Here is a 16228-nt window from a genome sequence, read left to right on the forward strand (position 1 = left end):
AAGGTGCCTGCAGCACTAGCCTTTCTGTCCCCTCCAAGCTGTGACAGCAAGGATGGTCTCCAGACATAGCTAAATGTCTTCTGGGGGAAATAACCACTGGCTGAGAACTTCTACCTTATGGTCCCTGCATCAGCTATGCCATCTCTTTCCTCTTCTTTCTTCTTATAATCTGCATTTCAAGTTCTGGACCTTTGTCTTGAATTTCATTCTAGAAACTTAGTTTTAGTTCTACCTGGTGCCAGTTGTCAGTATTTTAGAAGCCACACATCTATATGTTGTTATGCATCAGTTAATTTGCCTATTTGTTCATCCCCCAAGCATTTGAGTATCTGCTATGAAGCAGGCCCCAAAATTATGAAGATAAAAAGACTTTATGGGTGGTGAAATAGAGCCATGCCATCTCTGCCCGTGTACTACTGAGTGGGAGAACAACTGTGTCCTTGTCAGGGACACATTCACCCCGATCGGGACAATTAATGGAGGTCATGAAGTGATGTTCCTGGGATAATGGACAGAACATAACTCAACTGCAGGTCTTACAGTTTTCCAAATTCCTGGAGCACAGATCTCTACATTACTGTGTAGATCCCTTGATTCCAAACTCCAAAGCTTCCCTTCGAGCTTACAGCCACCTGTCCAGAGCCCGGTACAAATTCTGTTCTCAGTATTGCTTCCTCTGAACCCATTCCTCCTAGGTCAACTCCAGAGTGCTAGACCCTCCTGAGAATTTATAATCAGCTGTCAACCTAGAAGTCCCAAGGTAAGACAGCCTTCTGGGAATTCAGATGTTCTAACTGATTGGCCATTGAGTTCCAAAGGTCCACGTGCCATATCAGTGTTGCTGTGATCCCCCTGATGTTACACAACCATTTCATCTCTTCCTGGACTCAAAAGCAGCATCCTGATAGTGTAGTTCGTTTTACAGACACGACTGAGGTTGGAAAGCTTAGAGTATCCTGCATGAATCACATCCTTTGTATAAACCCTTTTACTACTCTATCATAGTCAGAGAGTTGGAGACTTTTCCACTGATTTTCATCTGGAAAAATTCAAATGAAGTACAGACCCTTTGCCTGCTGTTCGTGCCAGCTCAGACTCTTCTACCACTCGATTGCGGCAGGGGGGCCGGGGGTCACTGTCACAGTCTTCCTCATCTGCAAAGTCTCCGCAGTCATTGTCAGCATTACACAGAAGTCGCTTCTTTATGCATCTGCCTGAAGTCAAAAATCAGGAAAGATATTGTGTCTAAAGCCAGATTTTTTTTCTTTCTCTCTTTCTGACATCAAATGTACTTTAGGGCTGGAGGTGAGGACCTAGACCAACACATTTGAAGTTTTTGTAGAGAATATATGGATGAAAGCCTTATTGGGAACGCTTTACTACTTGGAAATGTATCTACAGCATGTGTATTTCTTTTCATTCAGGAGTGCACACAGAAATCTACAGTGAGCAACTGATGGGCAGGGCTTACCTGTGCTGCACTGAAAGTCATTTCTACAGTCATCCTCGGCCTCCAGGCAAGGCTCCGTGGGAACACACTGCTGTCTGTCTCCCAGAGCATCCATGCAACGTTTCCCATTAAACTGTCCAAAGCTCTCAATGCTCCTTGAGCGAAACTGCACAAAACCAGCTGGAAAAATTAGACTTCCTAATGCAGCAAAGGATTAGGGTCAAGAGCAGCACCCACCCTACTGCAGCCTCCCCAAAACAAAGTGAGTCCATGGTTTTAAGGGAGAAACCATAGCAGCTGTCACCGATGTTAGTGAAGTTAGTCACTTCACATTCTAGGTTACCTACTGTCTTGTACACAGGATATGACTTTCACTTGGTATGACATGCAGCATTCAGACAAGGCAAGGACAAGCCGTATACACTTAGCTGATTGTCTCTCCTTGGGGATGGGAACTCAGTCGTGGGGGCTTTTCGCCTCACAGCTCTTTCACAGGATTTGTGAGCGATAGTTTCCAGAGGAAAAAGAAGGTGGACACTTACCTTTTCTTTGAGGCAAGGATCACACTCCGACCATTCACTCCAGGCACTCATTCGGCAGTCTCTGGGCAACAGAGAGCCATCACTTTGTGTTAATTGTTGGCTGTAAATGACATAATAAAAGTTAATCACCTTGTAGTGATCACCATGTATTCCTATTTCCAAGAAGTCTTCACAAACTAGTTTTGTTTCTCAGCTATACATAGTGGCTCATGCTTACAACCCAGAAGTCTGAGAGACTGAGGCAAAAGAATTAAAGTTTGAGGCCAGCCTGGACAACTAAGAGCCTTAGTGAAACTTGTCTCAAAGTAAAAACAATAAAAAGGGCCAAAGATGTAGCTCATTACAAAGGCTCAGAGTTCAATCCCCAGCCAGTTCTGAAAAAATAATCTTTTACTTCGTTCCTCCTTCTAAATCATACTACTTATTTTTGTTTTTGTTTTTGTTTTTTTGGTGCCAGGGATCAAACTCGGGTCATTGTACTGGCAAGGCAGGCGGCGGAACCACTGAGCTAAATCCCCAGCCCTAATGCTACGTATCCTTTTACCCTGTGTCCCATTTGACACTTTATCACATGTTATTTTGTATTTTCAATGCATCTTTTTGTTTAATTTGTGTAATGCATGCTAATTTAACTTTCAACCTACCAATAAGAACAATAACACAAAGAAAACTAGCCAAGTAACCTGGCAGATATTTTACACTGATTGATCTTATATTTTCAAACAGATCATGAAGCGAGAAATCTTGTTTCACTTTCTGTATACACCTCCCCTCCCTTGAGGTACTGGCAAAATTCCCAGTTGCCTGGTTCTCTTGCAGATGTAAGGCAGCCAGTCCCGCCGTTACTGCAGCAAGAACCTCCTCACCCGGGCTTTCCTGCTCCGGGATTCTATACACAAGCTCCACACTGAAAGCTTTGCCACGCCACACCCCACTCACTTCAGAACTCATTCTTCCTCTTTCTGAGGTTGAGCATCATGCATTTTAGTCCCCTTCCCACTCCTGTACCCAATGCTTGGGGGCACTTTTAGTGTTGAGCTTTCCTTTTGCCGTTGGCTTGCCATCTGGATCTCTTCTAGATCCAACCCTACCTTGGATAATTATTCCATTCAGTGACAGAAATGAGACAAACATAACGAAAACAGACATTACCAAACAAGAGTCGTACAAACTTCCTGCCTCTGCTTCTCTGACCGGGCACCTATCCTTTCAGTGAGGCGACCTGAACAAGGGGGACCACTAGACAAAGCTGATTCGTTCAAGGAAACTTGGACCTAGGCTATACTTGGAGAGTAATTAATTGAAAATCTCCTCCATTTCAAGCCATTCCCTGTAACCAGCTCCTCGCCATTTGTAATACAATGAGTGCAAGTCTGTGACATTAAACAGAGAAAAGGCAAGGTGTGAACACATAGAACAGCCTCCCTGAACTGTATATTTTCTTCCAGCTGCCCCCATCTCCTTCCTGCTCCTCACAAGGACACAGCTTCAATAAACTGCAGTAAGTATGTTCAGTTTTCTTCCTCATCCCCCAGCAACCTCATCTCCTTCTTCAACCCTCCATGCCTCTTTTGCTTCTCCTAAATTTTCTGTGCTTTTGGCCAAGTGTCTGGAAAGGTAGCTTTGCCCGGTCGCCTGCTCCTCGCCCTGCAAGCCCTGCTCCTGCCCAAGAACACAATGACAGCTGTGGGCCTAGTTGGTTCCTTTCAGTCCTGACCTTAGAAACTTCCTCACAGCCTTGAAGGCAGGTGGCCACTCGTGCTTTTCGAAGCACTCTCTTCCCTTACACCAAGTGACAATATATTGTTCTCTGCCTAGTGCTGTCTCTGCTCTCCTATGCAAGCTTCTGTCTTTCTCTTTTTCTCCATGTTTCTCCAGAGCTGTTGTTTCTCTGTGCGTGTCCTAATGATACCCACAGAGTTCAGACATTTCTCTTGAATTTTAAACTATTGAATTTCATTCCCAACTGGATATATGCACTTGTGTATCTTCAAGGCTCATAGAATTTAATGGATTCTTAAATCATTCATTCATTATTTTTTCCTTCTCATTCAGAGCTGCTCCTTGACTTATGCAGCTATCCCAGCCAGTCTTGGGTGTTACTTGTCGATCTGCATCCCCTCGTCCTTATCTCTGACATCTAATCAACCACTGACACCCGTTGCTGACAGTCTTGTGAATGATTCTCAGATCCGCCATTCCTTTTCTCTTCCAGATGTACTCTTGTCCGCACTAGCATTTATCTCCCATAGGTGACTACAATCCTTTCTGAGTTTGTGCCAGGCATCCAGAGGGATCTCTTTGAAATGAGAACACGATCTTATCATTCCCCTACTGGAAGCCTGTCAGTAGCTTCCCCGTCACTCTAAAGACAATTTTCTAATGTGATGTGAACCACAGCTGCGAAAGATGTCCATGTCCTAATCCCTGTATTCTGTCAACTTGTAAATGGCAAGAGACTTGGCAGATTGTGATGAAGGAGTGAGCCTCTTCTAATCACAGGAGCTCTTAAGAGTGAGCTTGAGCGATGTGAGAGCAGAAGAGGCAGGAGAAACTGAAGGCTTGTAAAGGTATGCTGCTTGCTGTTGGTGCTGGCTCTCAAGATGGAAGAAGAGGTAATGAGTCAAAACATGCAGGGAACTCTGGAACATTGGAACAGCAGAGAAATGGATCCTTCTCTAGATCCTCCATTAAGGAATCTAGCCCTGCTGGCACCTTGATTTTGACCCAGTGAAACCGGATTCAGATTTCCAACTTTCAGACCTATAAGATAGTAAACTTGTGTTTTAAGCCTCTGAGTTTGTGTCATTTGTTACCATTGCAACAGGAAACAAATACACATAACCCCGAGAGTTCTACATAGCCTGGCCCCTTCCAAACGCTACAGCCTTGCTTTTTTTCTACCTAAGTCCCTGATACACTGAGCTTAACTTTGTTAGATGAGCCACTTTTTCTCAAGACTTCAGGTCTCTCATCATGCTAGCCTCTTGATCACCATGCTGATCTTAGCTAGGACACATTTTTACTAGTGTGTGTTTGTGATACATAATAGTTATGTTTATTTGGGGGAAACTTATAATATATATTATTTCCTGATCACTTTTGATCCCTTTATCTCCCCAGCATTCCTCCCCCCATTTCTGTGATCCTCTTCCCCTTCTCCAAAAGGTCTACTTCCCTGTCTCATACAATCTCTCCTTATTTTACTCTAATTAATTTATAATTTGAGCTCCTCACATAACAGAATCCATGAAATATATGCCTTTAATTTTTTTCTTTTTTTGAGACAGGGTCTCACTATGTAGTTGAGACTGACCTGGAATTCACTATGTAGACCAGGCTGGTCTCAAACTCACAGCGATCCTCCTGCCTCAGCCTCCCAAGTTCTGGGATTAAAGGTAGGGTCTCACTGTAGTTGAGACTGACCTGGAATTCACTATGTAGACCAGGCTGGTCTCAAACTCACAGCGATCCTCCTGCCTCAGCCTCCCAAGTTCTGGGATTAAAGGTGTGCACCACACACCTGGCTGTGCCTTTAATTTTTTATGTTTGACTTTCTTCACTCAACACTCTCCTCCTAAAAACCTTTCCTAACCTCCTGGGGTAGTTTTCTGTGTACATACTGTTGCAGCATCCTTGTCTTCTTCACTATATTGTAAACACCTCTGCAAGGACATATTTTATTGTTAATTAATTAGATAATTAATAAATTTATCAAATACTTATTAATTGACTATTATTGTCTAGGCATTGGAGATACAGTGATGTTCAAAACAACAAAGCAAAATGAAAACCAAGATTCCCTAAACTAAACTGAATTTATAATCTAGTCAAAAATACCAGTGAGACTAAGAAATTTTATGTCCTGTTCAGCTTGCAGATGAAGTGCTTGAGGCATAATAGGCTCTTAGGAAGCGTTTTTTAATGAATAAGTGAATAACTCAGTGAAAGAAGAGGAAGCCAATTCCTGGTCACGTGGTCTTGGGTAGACGTAAGCCTTTATGTTTCTAAACTGATCTCCTAGTGAACCATTCACATGGTTTTGTGAAATACACATGGATTTGTCATTCAGGCAGGCATCCTGCATGGAGATGCCATTTTTATAAATCTGACCCTTCCCCAAACCATCCAGAATATCAAGAAGTCTGCTTAGCTTTTATCTATTAAAAGTACAGACTAAAAATGTATCATACAGGCTGCCAAAATTCCTAGAAAAATCTGCTGTCCTTAAATTTGGGTATCCGTGTGTGTCAGAAATCACACAGTTGAGAAATTCTGTGCTAGAAAATCTCCATGAAATTAAAGCCTTGTCTAATGCGAACAGAACTGATGGAACTGATGGGCCCCAAGAAGCTCTGGCAGATGCAGGTTTATGTCCTGTAACAGTGGATCTCAATACTGGTCCTGTGTCCTCATCACAGATATTAAAAATAAGAATTTGGACTGGGGATATAACTCTGTGGTAGAGTGCATGCATGGCTAGCATGTGCAAGTCTTTAGCTTCAATCCCCAGCACCACAAAAACAAATAAGTATTTAAGAAATGTGTATTATAAAATTTTGATCCTCATCCCATACCAATTAAATCAGGCTTTCTGAAGTTGCCTACAGATACCCATGTTTCTAAATACCTACCCAGATGAGGTGATTTTCATGTCATACAGTGTTGAAAAAATACTGCTTGCAATGTTTGGTAGAAATCCAAGATATCTGAAAGGGTGGAATTCAAATAGATGTGGGGTACTTGTTATGTCAAAACTACACAAACTTAAGGCCACCATTGACTTCAATAGGTCTCTGAGCTGAGCTATCCTTGTCTGAGAATTTACACTAGGCTTTGCTTACTAGCATCTCTATGGATCTTCACAATATCTTCCTGTTACCTTGAACTGGTAACATATTAGCACTTTGTTTCAGCGTCTCTCCAGGGTTCCAGAAGCCGCATGCTATGGAGCAGGGCTATCCTAACTCTGTCATGCTCACTCGCAGTTCAGACTGGTGTCAGTGAGTGCTGGTCCAGAGGATCTAGCAGTAGAGGATCACAAACGAAAGGTAAAAGCCACTGCAAATACTCAGCAGTAAGGTTCAGTTCTTCGTGAGTAAACCTAGAGTCCAGGCTGTGGTGTGATAATCCTCGAGCCCAGCTGTTCTGTTCATGTGAAGTGACTAGACCCTGCTCCAGTGAACCTGGCAGTTCCTTTGGACAGTTCTCTGATACCCTTTGTGTTAAAGCCCAAAAGGACTACTGGCACACTCATTTACTTCATTCTTAGCTTCTTCTTACTGTTTATATCTAGATGTCCCCCCAAAACCTCATGATCCTAAGTAGGGCTTTTGGGAGGTGATTAGATCACCAGGGTGTGAAAATTGCCAGTGGATTATTGCACTGATGAGTTCATTGATAAATATAATGTTGGGGGTGGAGCCTGATCAGAGAAGATGGGTTATTGGGGGTGTGGCCTGAAAGGTCATACCATGTCTTCTTCCCTGCCTCTACCTCCTATCTTCGTTCTCTTTCTCTCTGCTTCCTGGTGACCATGCCATGAACAACTTTCCTCCAGCACACATCTCTGTCATGCTATCCTGCGTTGGAGCCAGCCAACTATGAACTGAAACATGAGCCGAAATAACCCTCTCCTTCCCTAAGTTTCGAGTATCAGGTATTGCATCTCAGCAAGGAGAAAGTGACTAAGACACTTTTTGTGATTCTTTCTTTTTTTCTTTGTAGCGGGGTTGAACTTGGGATCTTGTGCTTGTGAGGCAGGTGGTGACACCACTGAGCTAACTCTCCAGCCCCTAATAAGACACTTCTTAAAGACTTGTTTTCTTCTATAAGTTTGGCTTACATTTTAGACTTAGTACCGAGCACTAGGTCTTTGCTTTCGATCTCTCATTACCCTCTGGCCTTTGATATGAATTTACTTCTGTCCCTGAAGGTGATGCTCACTAACCACATCCTTGTCCCTCTAGATAATAGGCCCAAGGTATTACTTAACTTATTTCTTTCACAATTCTAGAGGCAAGAAATCTGAGGTCAAAGTATACAAGGACTGGTCTCTTCTGAGTTCTCACTCTTGGCTCAGGGATCACCGTCTTCCCCGTGCATTTTCACCATCACTTCTCTGTATGTTTCTGTGTCCAGATTTCCTCTGCTTGGAAGGACAGGAGTTATATTGGAGTAAGGCTCACCCTTTGACCTAATTTTAAATTAATTATCACTTTAAAGACTCTAAGTGCAAATATAATTACATTAGGAGGCGCTAAGGATTAGGAGTTCAACATAGCAAATTTGTGGAGACACAATTCAGCCCACACTCACACTCACATGTGTTTGATTAAGCAATACCTTATCCTTGTCTGCTGGCTTTAATGGGTCACTTTCTTAGAGTAAAGGCTTAATGAGAAACTAAGCTATGTTTGAGGAATACATTTGATTCGTTTCATTAATTTTTTTTTACAGATGGGAAACTAAAAATGAAGAACTTATTCCAAGTTGGACCGTTGTAGATTTAGAACTTACATTTCTCTTCTAGATTAGTACAGTTTTTTCCCATCTTTGTGCTGCCTCTCCTGCCCCAACACAAATTCTACTTGAAATAAGCTTAGCAGTCATAGCTTGTTCAATAAATTCTTCAGGGTTTCAGACATTTCAAGATAACAATGAGTTAACAAGAATTCAGTTTAGTTTTTAAAATACAACAGCTCCAGGTAAAGTACATTAATTGGACAATTGATTCCTCCATGGATCTGTCTTGAGCTTACAAATAACTGGTGTCAAATGAGGCAAAAATAAACTGTGCGCTAGGGACTGTTTCACTGCCCCTGTGCCAGGTGTCTTAATACCCGGGGGAACAATTAAAGGTAGAGCTCAGAGGAATTATTAGGAAGCAACAATGCATTAAATATATGTTGCTAAAACAAATGTTGTTGAATTAAGTATGCTGCGAAAATATAAGGAAAGGAGATGGATGATCTTTAATGGCTCCTTCTGGATTTCACTGTGAGCCTAGCACCACCACTCAGCCCCTTTAACTCACTCAGCAGATTATCATTTGTAGCTGAAGGACTGCATATATACTGTACTCACCACCTGCCTATCATCGTGCTGAGACGTTAGGCTGAGCTATGAAGTATTTGAGAGCACTTTCTGATTCTTACATGAAATGTGTTTATAAAGTACAAAGGCTCTGCAAGTGCTTTGACCTCTGCTTGAGAGACACCTCCTAGCTCAAAGCGATGTCGAATCAACCTGGTAGGAGGCCTAACTCTGGGCCAGAAATGCACTAAAGGAAAGGCATAAGTGCATGCCTTGTCCCATCCTCCTGCCATGAAGAGAAGTTTCCAGCTTAGACAAAGGCTCAGCAGCAGTTCACACTCCAGAACACCGTGGTCAGCCCAGGCAGGAAAGTACTAACTGTATAAAGGAATCTTTTTTGTCAATAAATAAGACAGTGTGGCTCCCTTGAGCAGAGAAATGTAAGTTATTTAGCAGTACATTCTTAACCCATGGGTCTTCCAGTTGGCTTAACTGATGTAATTCCTGAAGATAACAAAACTAATAGAACAGCAGTGCCCAGCACTAAATTCTTTTCAGGACTTTAGTGATTCTCCAAGTCTCATCTAAAACCGCCCCCCCCCACGATCCCCATGAGTCAGCATTCAACAACAACCTTTATCGAGGGCCTGCTGTGATTCAGGACTTGTACTAGTGGCTGGGGCTATAAAACAGACCACATCCACACCATAATCTTCTAGAGGAGAGAAACAGCAAGCAAGTATACCAGAGAACGTACCATGCAGTGTCTGTTAGGACACATGAATTCTGAAGGAAAATGCAGCAAGGTAAGAGGGTAGAGAGAATCACAGTACCGGAGGTGGAGGGAGAGCTTCTACAGAGAATTGAGAAAGAATACTCCTAGGGGCTTTAGACATGTCTCCACAGATTCTGTGACACTCCTCCCACCTAAAGAAGGGTCTACTTTTTCTTGGAGCTGGCCGGGCCATTGTGATTCCTTTAAAGAGTAGAATGCAAGAATGGCTTGCAAAGTCCAGTTAGAAAAGGCTATTCAAGCTGTACTGGTTTATCCTAGGGTATTTGTTTGAGAAGTTGATAAATAAATAGCTTCTAACTTGTATTGAATATGGAAATGAAACTCCCAGGGAAATAAAATCAAACTAAGAAGAAAAATGGATACTTTGGATAGCTTCATTTTCTTTTAGGTTCATCTTTTCCATGAAAGTATATTTGAGTATTTTTTCCAAATGGTTAAGATAAATTTAACTGAAATAAATTAAGTAATGATTGCTAATGTCTGTAAGTGGTTAGTTTGTGTCAGAAGCATAAAGCCATATATTATTGTCCACTTAATTCTTACATAGGCTCTGTAAAATATCTCTTACTCTTACTCTCACTCTTCAGAGATGAGGAACTGAGCCAGAGAGACAGCGAGGAATTCTACCCAGGTCATGTGGCAGCAGGGATGGGAATCAAGAAGCTTCTCTCCAGAGCTCACATTCCTAGATGTTCTCAAGTCTTCTGACTCCTGGTTTAACATGCCTGAAGGGCACTTTGCCATAAGAGCCATACATATAACCTTTAAATATGTTTTTTAAATTGTGCAACCTGACTCAATAGGAGAAAGGTGAATTAAAACTCTGCCAAATTTTCCACCTATGTGATTGACAAACACCAAACTAGTTGGCCCCTTGTTCCTATTGGCAGACGCAGGGGAAACCAGTACTCTCATAAGGTGCTGGGGGAAGTGCAAAATAATTCAAACACCACAGAACTGTGGGATGACCTTGGCATTGTCACAGAGGCTATTACCTTCTGAACCAGTGATATCATTTCTGGGAAGTGAGAAGTGGCATACTTTATATCTCAGTTACACGATTCAACTTACAAAATGATATATAAATAAGGATATCCCTTGCAGCATTGTTTCTGATATAAAAGACTGGAAGGGACCCAAGTGTCTGTTGGTAGGAGATGAGTAACCTCAGTGTTTTATTCACACAATAGGAAATTAATGAGCTGTGAGCAGAATGAGGAAGTGCCTTTAAACTGATATAGAAAGGTAGCCAGGTTATATTGTAATGTAAAAAAAAAAAGAGCAAAGTACACAACAGTAAGTATAATATGAGAGCTTCTGTAAAGAAAGGGAGAGAGGATATCAACCTGCCACAGATTAAAATTAGACCCTTATCTTTCGCCATGCACTAAATTAAAATCCAAATGGATTAAAGATCTAAATATTAAAACAGAAACATTAAACTTGCTGGAAAGTAAGTTAGGCAGAACTCTGGAAGACATTGGTATAGGAAAAGTCTTTATGAACAAATCCTCAGTAGCACGGGAACTAGCAGAAAGAATCAACAACTGGGATCTCATCTTACTAAAAAGCTTCTGTACTTCAAAAGAAACCATTAGCAGAACTAAGAGACAATCTACAATGTGGGAAAAAATTTTTACCAGCTGTACCTCAGACAAAGAACTATTATCAAGGATATATAAAGAACTCAAAACAATCAGTCCCCCCAAATATAAAGACCCGATCCAAAAATGGGCATCCGAAATGAACAGACATTTCTCATACAAAGAAGTGAAAGCAGCAAGAAAATATATGAAAAAATGTTCCACATCACTGGTCATTCGAGAGATGCAGATGAAAACAACACTGAGATTCCACCTCACCCCACAAAGAATGGCTGCTATCAAGAAATCACACAATAACAAATGTTGGCGGGGTTGTGGGGAGAAAGGAACCCTCCTCCATTGTTGGTGGGAGTGCAGACTAGTGCAACCACTATGGAAATCAATATGGAGATACCTCAAAGAGCTTGGACTGGAGGTTCCATTTGACCCAGCCATCCCTCTGTTGGGTATCTTTCCAAGAGAACTAAAAGAATCATATCACAGAGAAGTATGTGCACCCATGTTTATAGCGGCACAGTTTGTAATAGCTAAATCTTGGAAACAACCTATTTGCCCATCCGTTGGAAACTGGATAAAGAAGTTGTGGTTTTTCTATAAAATGGAATATTACTCAGCCATAAAGAGCGAGAGAATAGATTCATTCATAGGAAAATGGATACATATTGAAGATATACTCCTAAGTGAAATAAATAAGTCCCACATGTGTAAATACCAAATAGTTTCCCTGGTGTGAATATTCTGCAACAATGCATAAGATTCTAATAAGATTACTGACATTTAGAAATGGGAGGAAAGGAGCTAAAGGTTTAGGGAAGGTGTGATAGGTAGGGGAAGAACAAAAAGGGAAAAGAAAAAAATGTGAGAGAATGAAAAGATGAAAATAAAGTGTTTGTAGATGGGGAGGGGAGGAGGGGGTGAAGGGAGGCCAGAGGTAAGGGGAAAAAAATGAGAAACAAGACTTGCCATGTAAAGGTATATGATCCCAACAATGAATGAAACTGTACTGTATCCCTAAATGTACCAATAAACTCAATTAAAAAAAAAAAAGGGAGAGAATAAGATAACATATGACTGCTTTAATCTATGTAAAGAGATGAAAGAAAGATACACAAGCAGCCAATATATGTTTACCTAAAAAATAGAGTAGGATGGGATGGGAAATGTCCTCAACAACTTACATAAGCTATCACAGATTTCATGAAAAGCTACGAGTGGGGAAAGCAAAATTTTTCAATGTACACCTTATTTTTCTTATCTCGGAACCATGTGTATATTTTGTTATTTACAAATGAAGAAGAGAGGATAAAGACAGCTACCTGCTTGGAACACTTAACACTTGCTGGAAACTGTGCTGAGCGTATTGTGTTTGTTACCTGTGGTGCTCCTCACGCCAGGTCCTACTGCTCCTTCTATTTCACAGGTGAGAAGCAGATTCAGAGAAGGTAAGGAATTCTCCAGCAGAGTAAACCGGGCAGCCAGGAGCCATCCCAGGTGGGATGGTCCTAGAAGATCTTATTCTCCTCCCACAGTGGATTTTAATATTTCCATTCTACCCTGAGAAATGTAACAGGTGATGTTCCCCTCAGAACCTGTTCTCCTGGGCAAACTTCTCTTCACAAAACAAAACAATAAAAACCAACCAACCAAACCCTAGAGGGTTAGAAGTCCCCAGTGGTTCACTGGTAGTAGTGGGTTTCTGTAGTTGGTACATAACTACTGTAGTGGCAGCACGTAGCTACTGAAGGCTGTAACTCTAGTACTTCTCTCAAATAAGGAAGGGTATTAAAGTAGAAGGCATAGAATGGTTATTACTATAAAAAATACCACACATTTATTGAGTTCTTTCCATGTGCCAGCAGCAGATGTTCTAACTACTTTGCACGTATCACAATTTAATGTTCACCAAAAACCTTGCTAGATAGATGCTATCATCATTATGGGTTGGATTTATGTACTATCCCCCCAAAAGATATATTGAAGTCCTAAACCCTAATACCTCAGAATGTGACCTTATTGGGAAGTGGGGTCTTTACCCAGGTGATCAAGTTAAAATGAAATCATAGTGGTAGCAAATCCGATATGACTAGTGTTCTCATAAAAAGGGAAAAATCTTAAAGACCTTCACAGTAGGAAGGTGATGTGAAGCTGCCTAGACAGAGAAGGTGGTAACAGAGGCAGAGACTGAAATTGTGCATCTTTAAGACAAGCAGTGCCAGGGATTGCTGGCCACTGCCAGAAACTAGGAAGGGGACCATGGCCCTGACCAGGCCTTGATTTACGACTTCTAGTCCCAAGAGCATGATGGCAAAGCTTCTAGGTCTTTCAATTACACAAGCAGCACACATGCCATAGTTTCTCCACCACTGCCCTAGAATGTGAGGCAATCAATGACCGCAGTGTAAGTCACTCAATTTGTGCTACTTGATTATAGTAGCCTTGGGAAATGAACAGGATCAATATTTTACAGTTGAAAAAAACTGAAGTCCAGGAAGGTCTAGCTGCTTGCTCCAACCTGCATGGTTTACAAGTAATGGCCTGAGCTGCGGGAGCCTAGCTCCAGAGGAACACTTTGATGAGATCACATAAACGTCTATAGAGTTTTTTTGTAAATTTTGTTTCTTTAGTTGTTCATCAAGTGAATTATTTGACTCATGTCGTGACTGAAGTCTCTGAACTTTCTGCGTTGACCTCAGCCTCTATCAAAGGGCAGAGCACTGAGTGTTCAGAGCAAGTTAACCCTGACACACCGTCCAGGGCATGACTGTGGGAATGTGCAAGGGCAGGTGAAACTTGGCACTGAAGCTGCCGGCAGCTGGGGGCCAGCCAAGGGGCTTCTGGTCCTCCTTGGAATAGCTGAGTGTGGCCAGGACCTGGAGAGCACAAATCTGAAAGCAACTAAGATTTCCCCACAGCCTCTCTCTTTTAATCAGTAGGAGCCACAATCCAGGAATGCATTTCAAAAAAATTTTTTTTTTTTTTTTACTTAAGAGAGAGTCAGGTTAAATATAAGAGAGCTAACACAATTTTCAGTAACTGCTGGGTCCAAGTAAAAGTTCCTTTTGTGGACAGCTGCTAGGAAAGTGGAAATCTTTTCTGAGTGGAATAAAGCTGCATAGGTAATGTGGGAAGAGGAGGTGAAAAGAATGATCCAGAGCCTGTGCAGGTCTGGGCAGCACCTCTGTGAGCCCCCTCCTGGGAGATGCAGCCCCATAAACAACCAACTTTGGCGAGTGGAGCCCAAGCTGAAAGGCAGCCTTCACTATAGAGGCAGCAAGGGTGGGCTTGCAATGGGCATCAGAATCCAAAGGAGAGTTTGGGTAAACCAAGAGTCAGGTGACCCAATCATAGGGCATCTGGCCAGAGGAACAGTGTTTGCACCAGCGTTTCCCCTTTGCTGGACCATTGAAGCCAGGAATAATTCCATACTGTCATCATTTCTCATCATACTGAATTGGGTCACATGGTGACTTCTGGATGGAGGGAAGGATGCCTCATGGGGCCCTAAGCTCCAGCATTCCTAGGTGCCATGCTCATGTTCAGGATACATTTACTCTCCAATTGGTTTACTTCCTAGCGGGGCTTAATGTAGCGCTCTCCCCCATTGTGTTGCTATTACAAAATGCCCAATGTGGGTAAGGTATAAAGATTTACTTCGTCCAAGATTTGGGTGGCTGCAAAGTTCAGATTGTGTGAAGAGGTCCTCTTGGCTGTATCACACTTGACCTCAAAAGAGAAGAAGAAATGGCTGCATGCAGAAGAAGCGTGTGTGTGACAAAGAGAGCCACAGGCCAGGAAGGACCAGCCTCACTCTATTTTTTACAACATACTTTGGGAACCAATCCACTTCTATTAGACTTGACCTACTCCTTTGTGAGTGAGGGTGGGGCCCCCTGAAACCTAATTTCTTAGCACAGGGATCTACCTCTTAAAGTTTCTGCCACCTCAACAGCCACCTTGGGGACCATACTTTTAGCACACAATAGAAGCCATGTGCAAGCCATAGCACCTGGGCTTTGTAATCCTGCGTAGGATCAGAGGAAGAGGACCAAGCCAAGAACAGCCATTGGGTTTATACTGTGGTGCTTCTTCAATGGTAGCAAAAGTACCCCAAACCCCAGGCCATCATCTGGGACACAGTAGGGGATGCCGAGGAGGAGAAACAAAGCAATTAATCTTTGCCTAATGTGCCAGGAAAAGGTCAGTGTAGCCAATAGTTGTTAGGCATTGAGACAAAATGAAGAAGAGATTAATTACCTGAATTTTAAACTTTTTGAACACTAGGCACTGATAAATCCAGGTTTATCACACACTGGTGACAACCAGTGTTGTAATTCCAAGTGTTTAAAAATAATATCTTGGCCTTAGAGTGCCTTGTTTAAAGAAATTTCCAGAAATAGCAGTAGGTTTCCAAGAAAACTTGCAAAGATCACTGTATGTTTTCTCTTATCTCTTTTTAAAATTTAAATTATTGGGTTGTACATATCACTGCTGGACTTAACATTTTTGTCTACTTTGCTGTTTAGAATTAAATTTGAAACATCAAACCCCACCACAGTAAAATTCCAGAGACAAATAGACAACCCATCACTCACCTAAGAGTGGGCCCTAAAATAAGCCCACTTATTTCTAAAAGGCAGATCGTGAAGGCCAATCTCCTGCAGGGAGACATGCTGCCTTGTTGGGTAGCTCCTCCGGAGTGGCCCAGCAGGTCCTGTACAAGTTTGATTTGCAAAGGGCCAGAGGACAGGAAGCAATTATTGTTTGTCTGTGCTCGGGGATTTTTGTCAGTTTGGGCTAGGAC

General features: G+C 42.1%; 1 protein-coding gene across 3 annotated transcripts in view; it reads right to left on the reverse strand.

The window, feature by feature from the left end:
* The window catches only part of C9 (complement C9), a 64556-nt gene extending 48328 nt beyond the window's left edge, over positions 1 to 16228 (reverse strand). Inside the window, exons 1-6 of one of the 3 annotated variants that reach the window (XM_010607764.3) lie at positions 16020 to 16086; positions 6875 to 8140; positions 6627 to 6701; positions 1993 to 2092; positions 1472 to 1616; positions 1067 to 1214 (exon numbers count right to left, since the gene is read on the reverse strand). In XM_010607764.3, the coding sequence (XP_010606066.1) occupies positions 1067 to 1214; positions 1472 to 1616; positions 1993 to 2092; positions 6627 to 6646 (413 nt within the window). In that variant the 5' untranslated portion in view covers positions 6647 to 6701; positions 6875 to 8140; positions 16020 to 16086. Of the gene's footprint in view, positions 1 to 1066; positions 1215 to 1471; positions 1617 to 1992; positions 2093 to 6626; positions 8141 to 16019 lie in introns of all 3 variants that reach the window. The other 2 variants (XM_010607762.3, XM_010607763.2) reach the window with 2 other exon arrangements.

This window comes from Fukomys damarensis, unplaced genomic scaffold (genome assembly GCF_012274545.1).
Source record: "Fukomys damarensis isolate Sample0158 unplaced genomic scaffold, DMR_v1.0_HiC HiC_scaffold_1, whole genome shotgun sequence".
Lineage (NCBI taxonomy): Eukaryota > Metazoa > Chordata > Mammalia > Rodentia > Bathyergidae > Fukomys > Fukomys damarensis.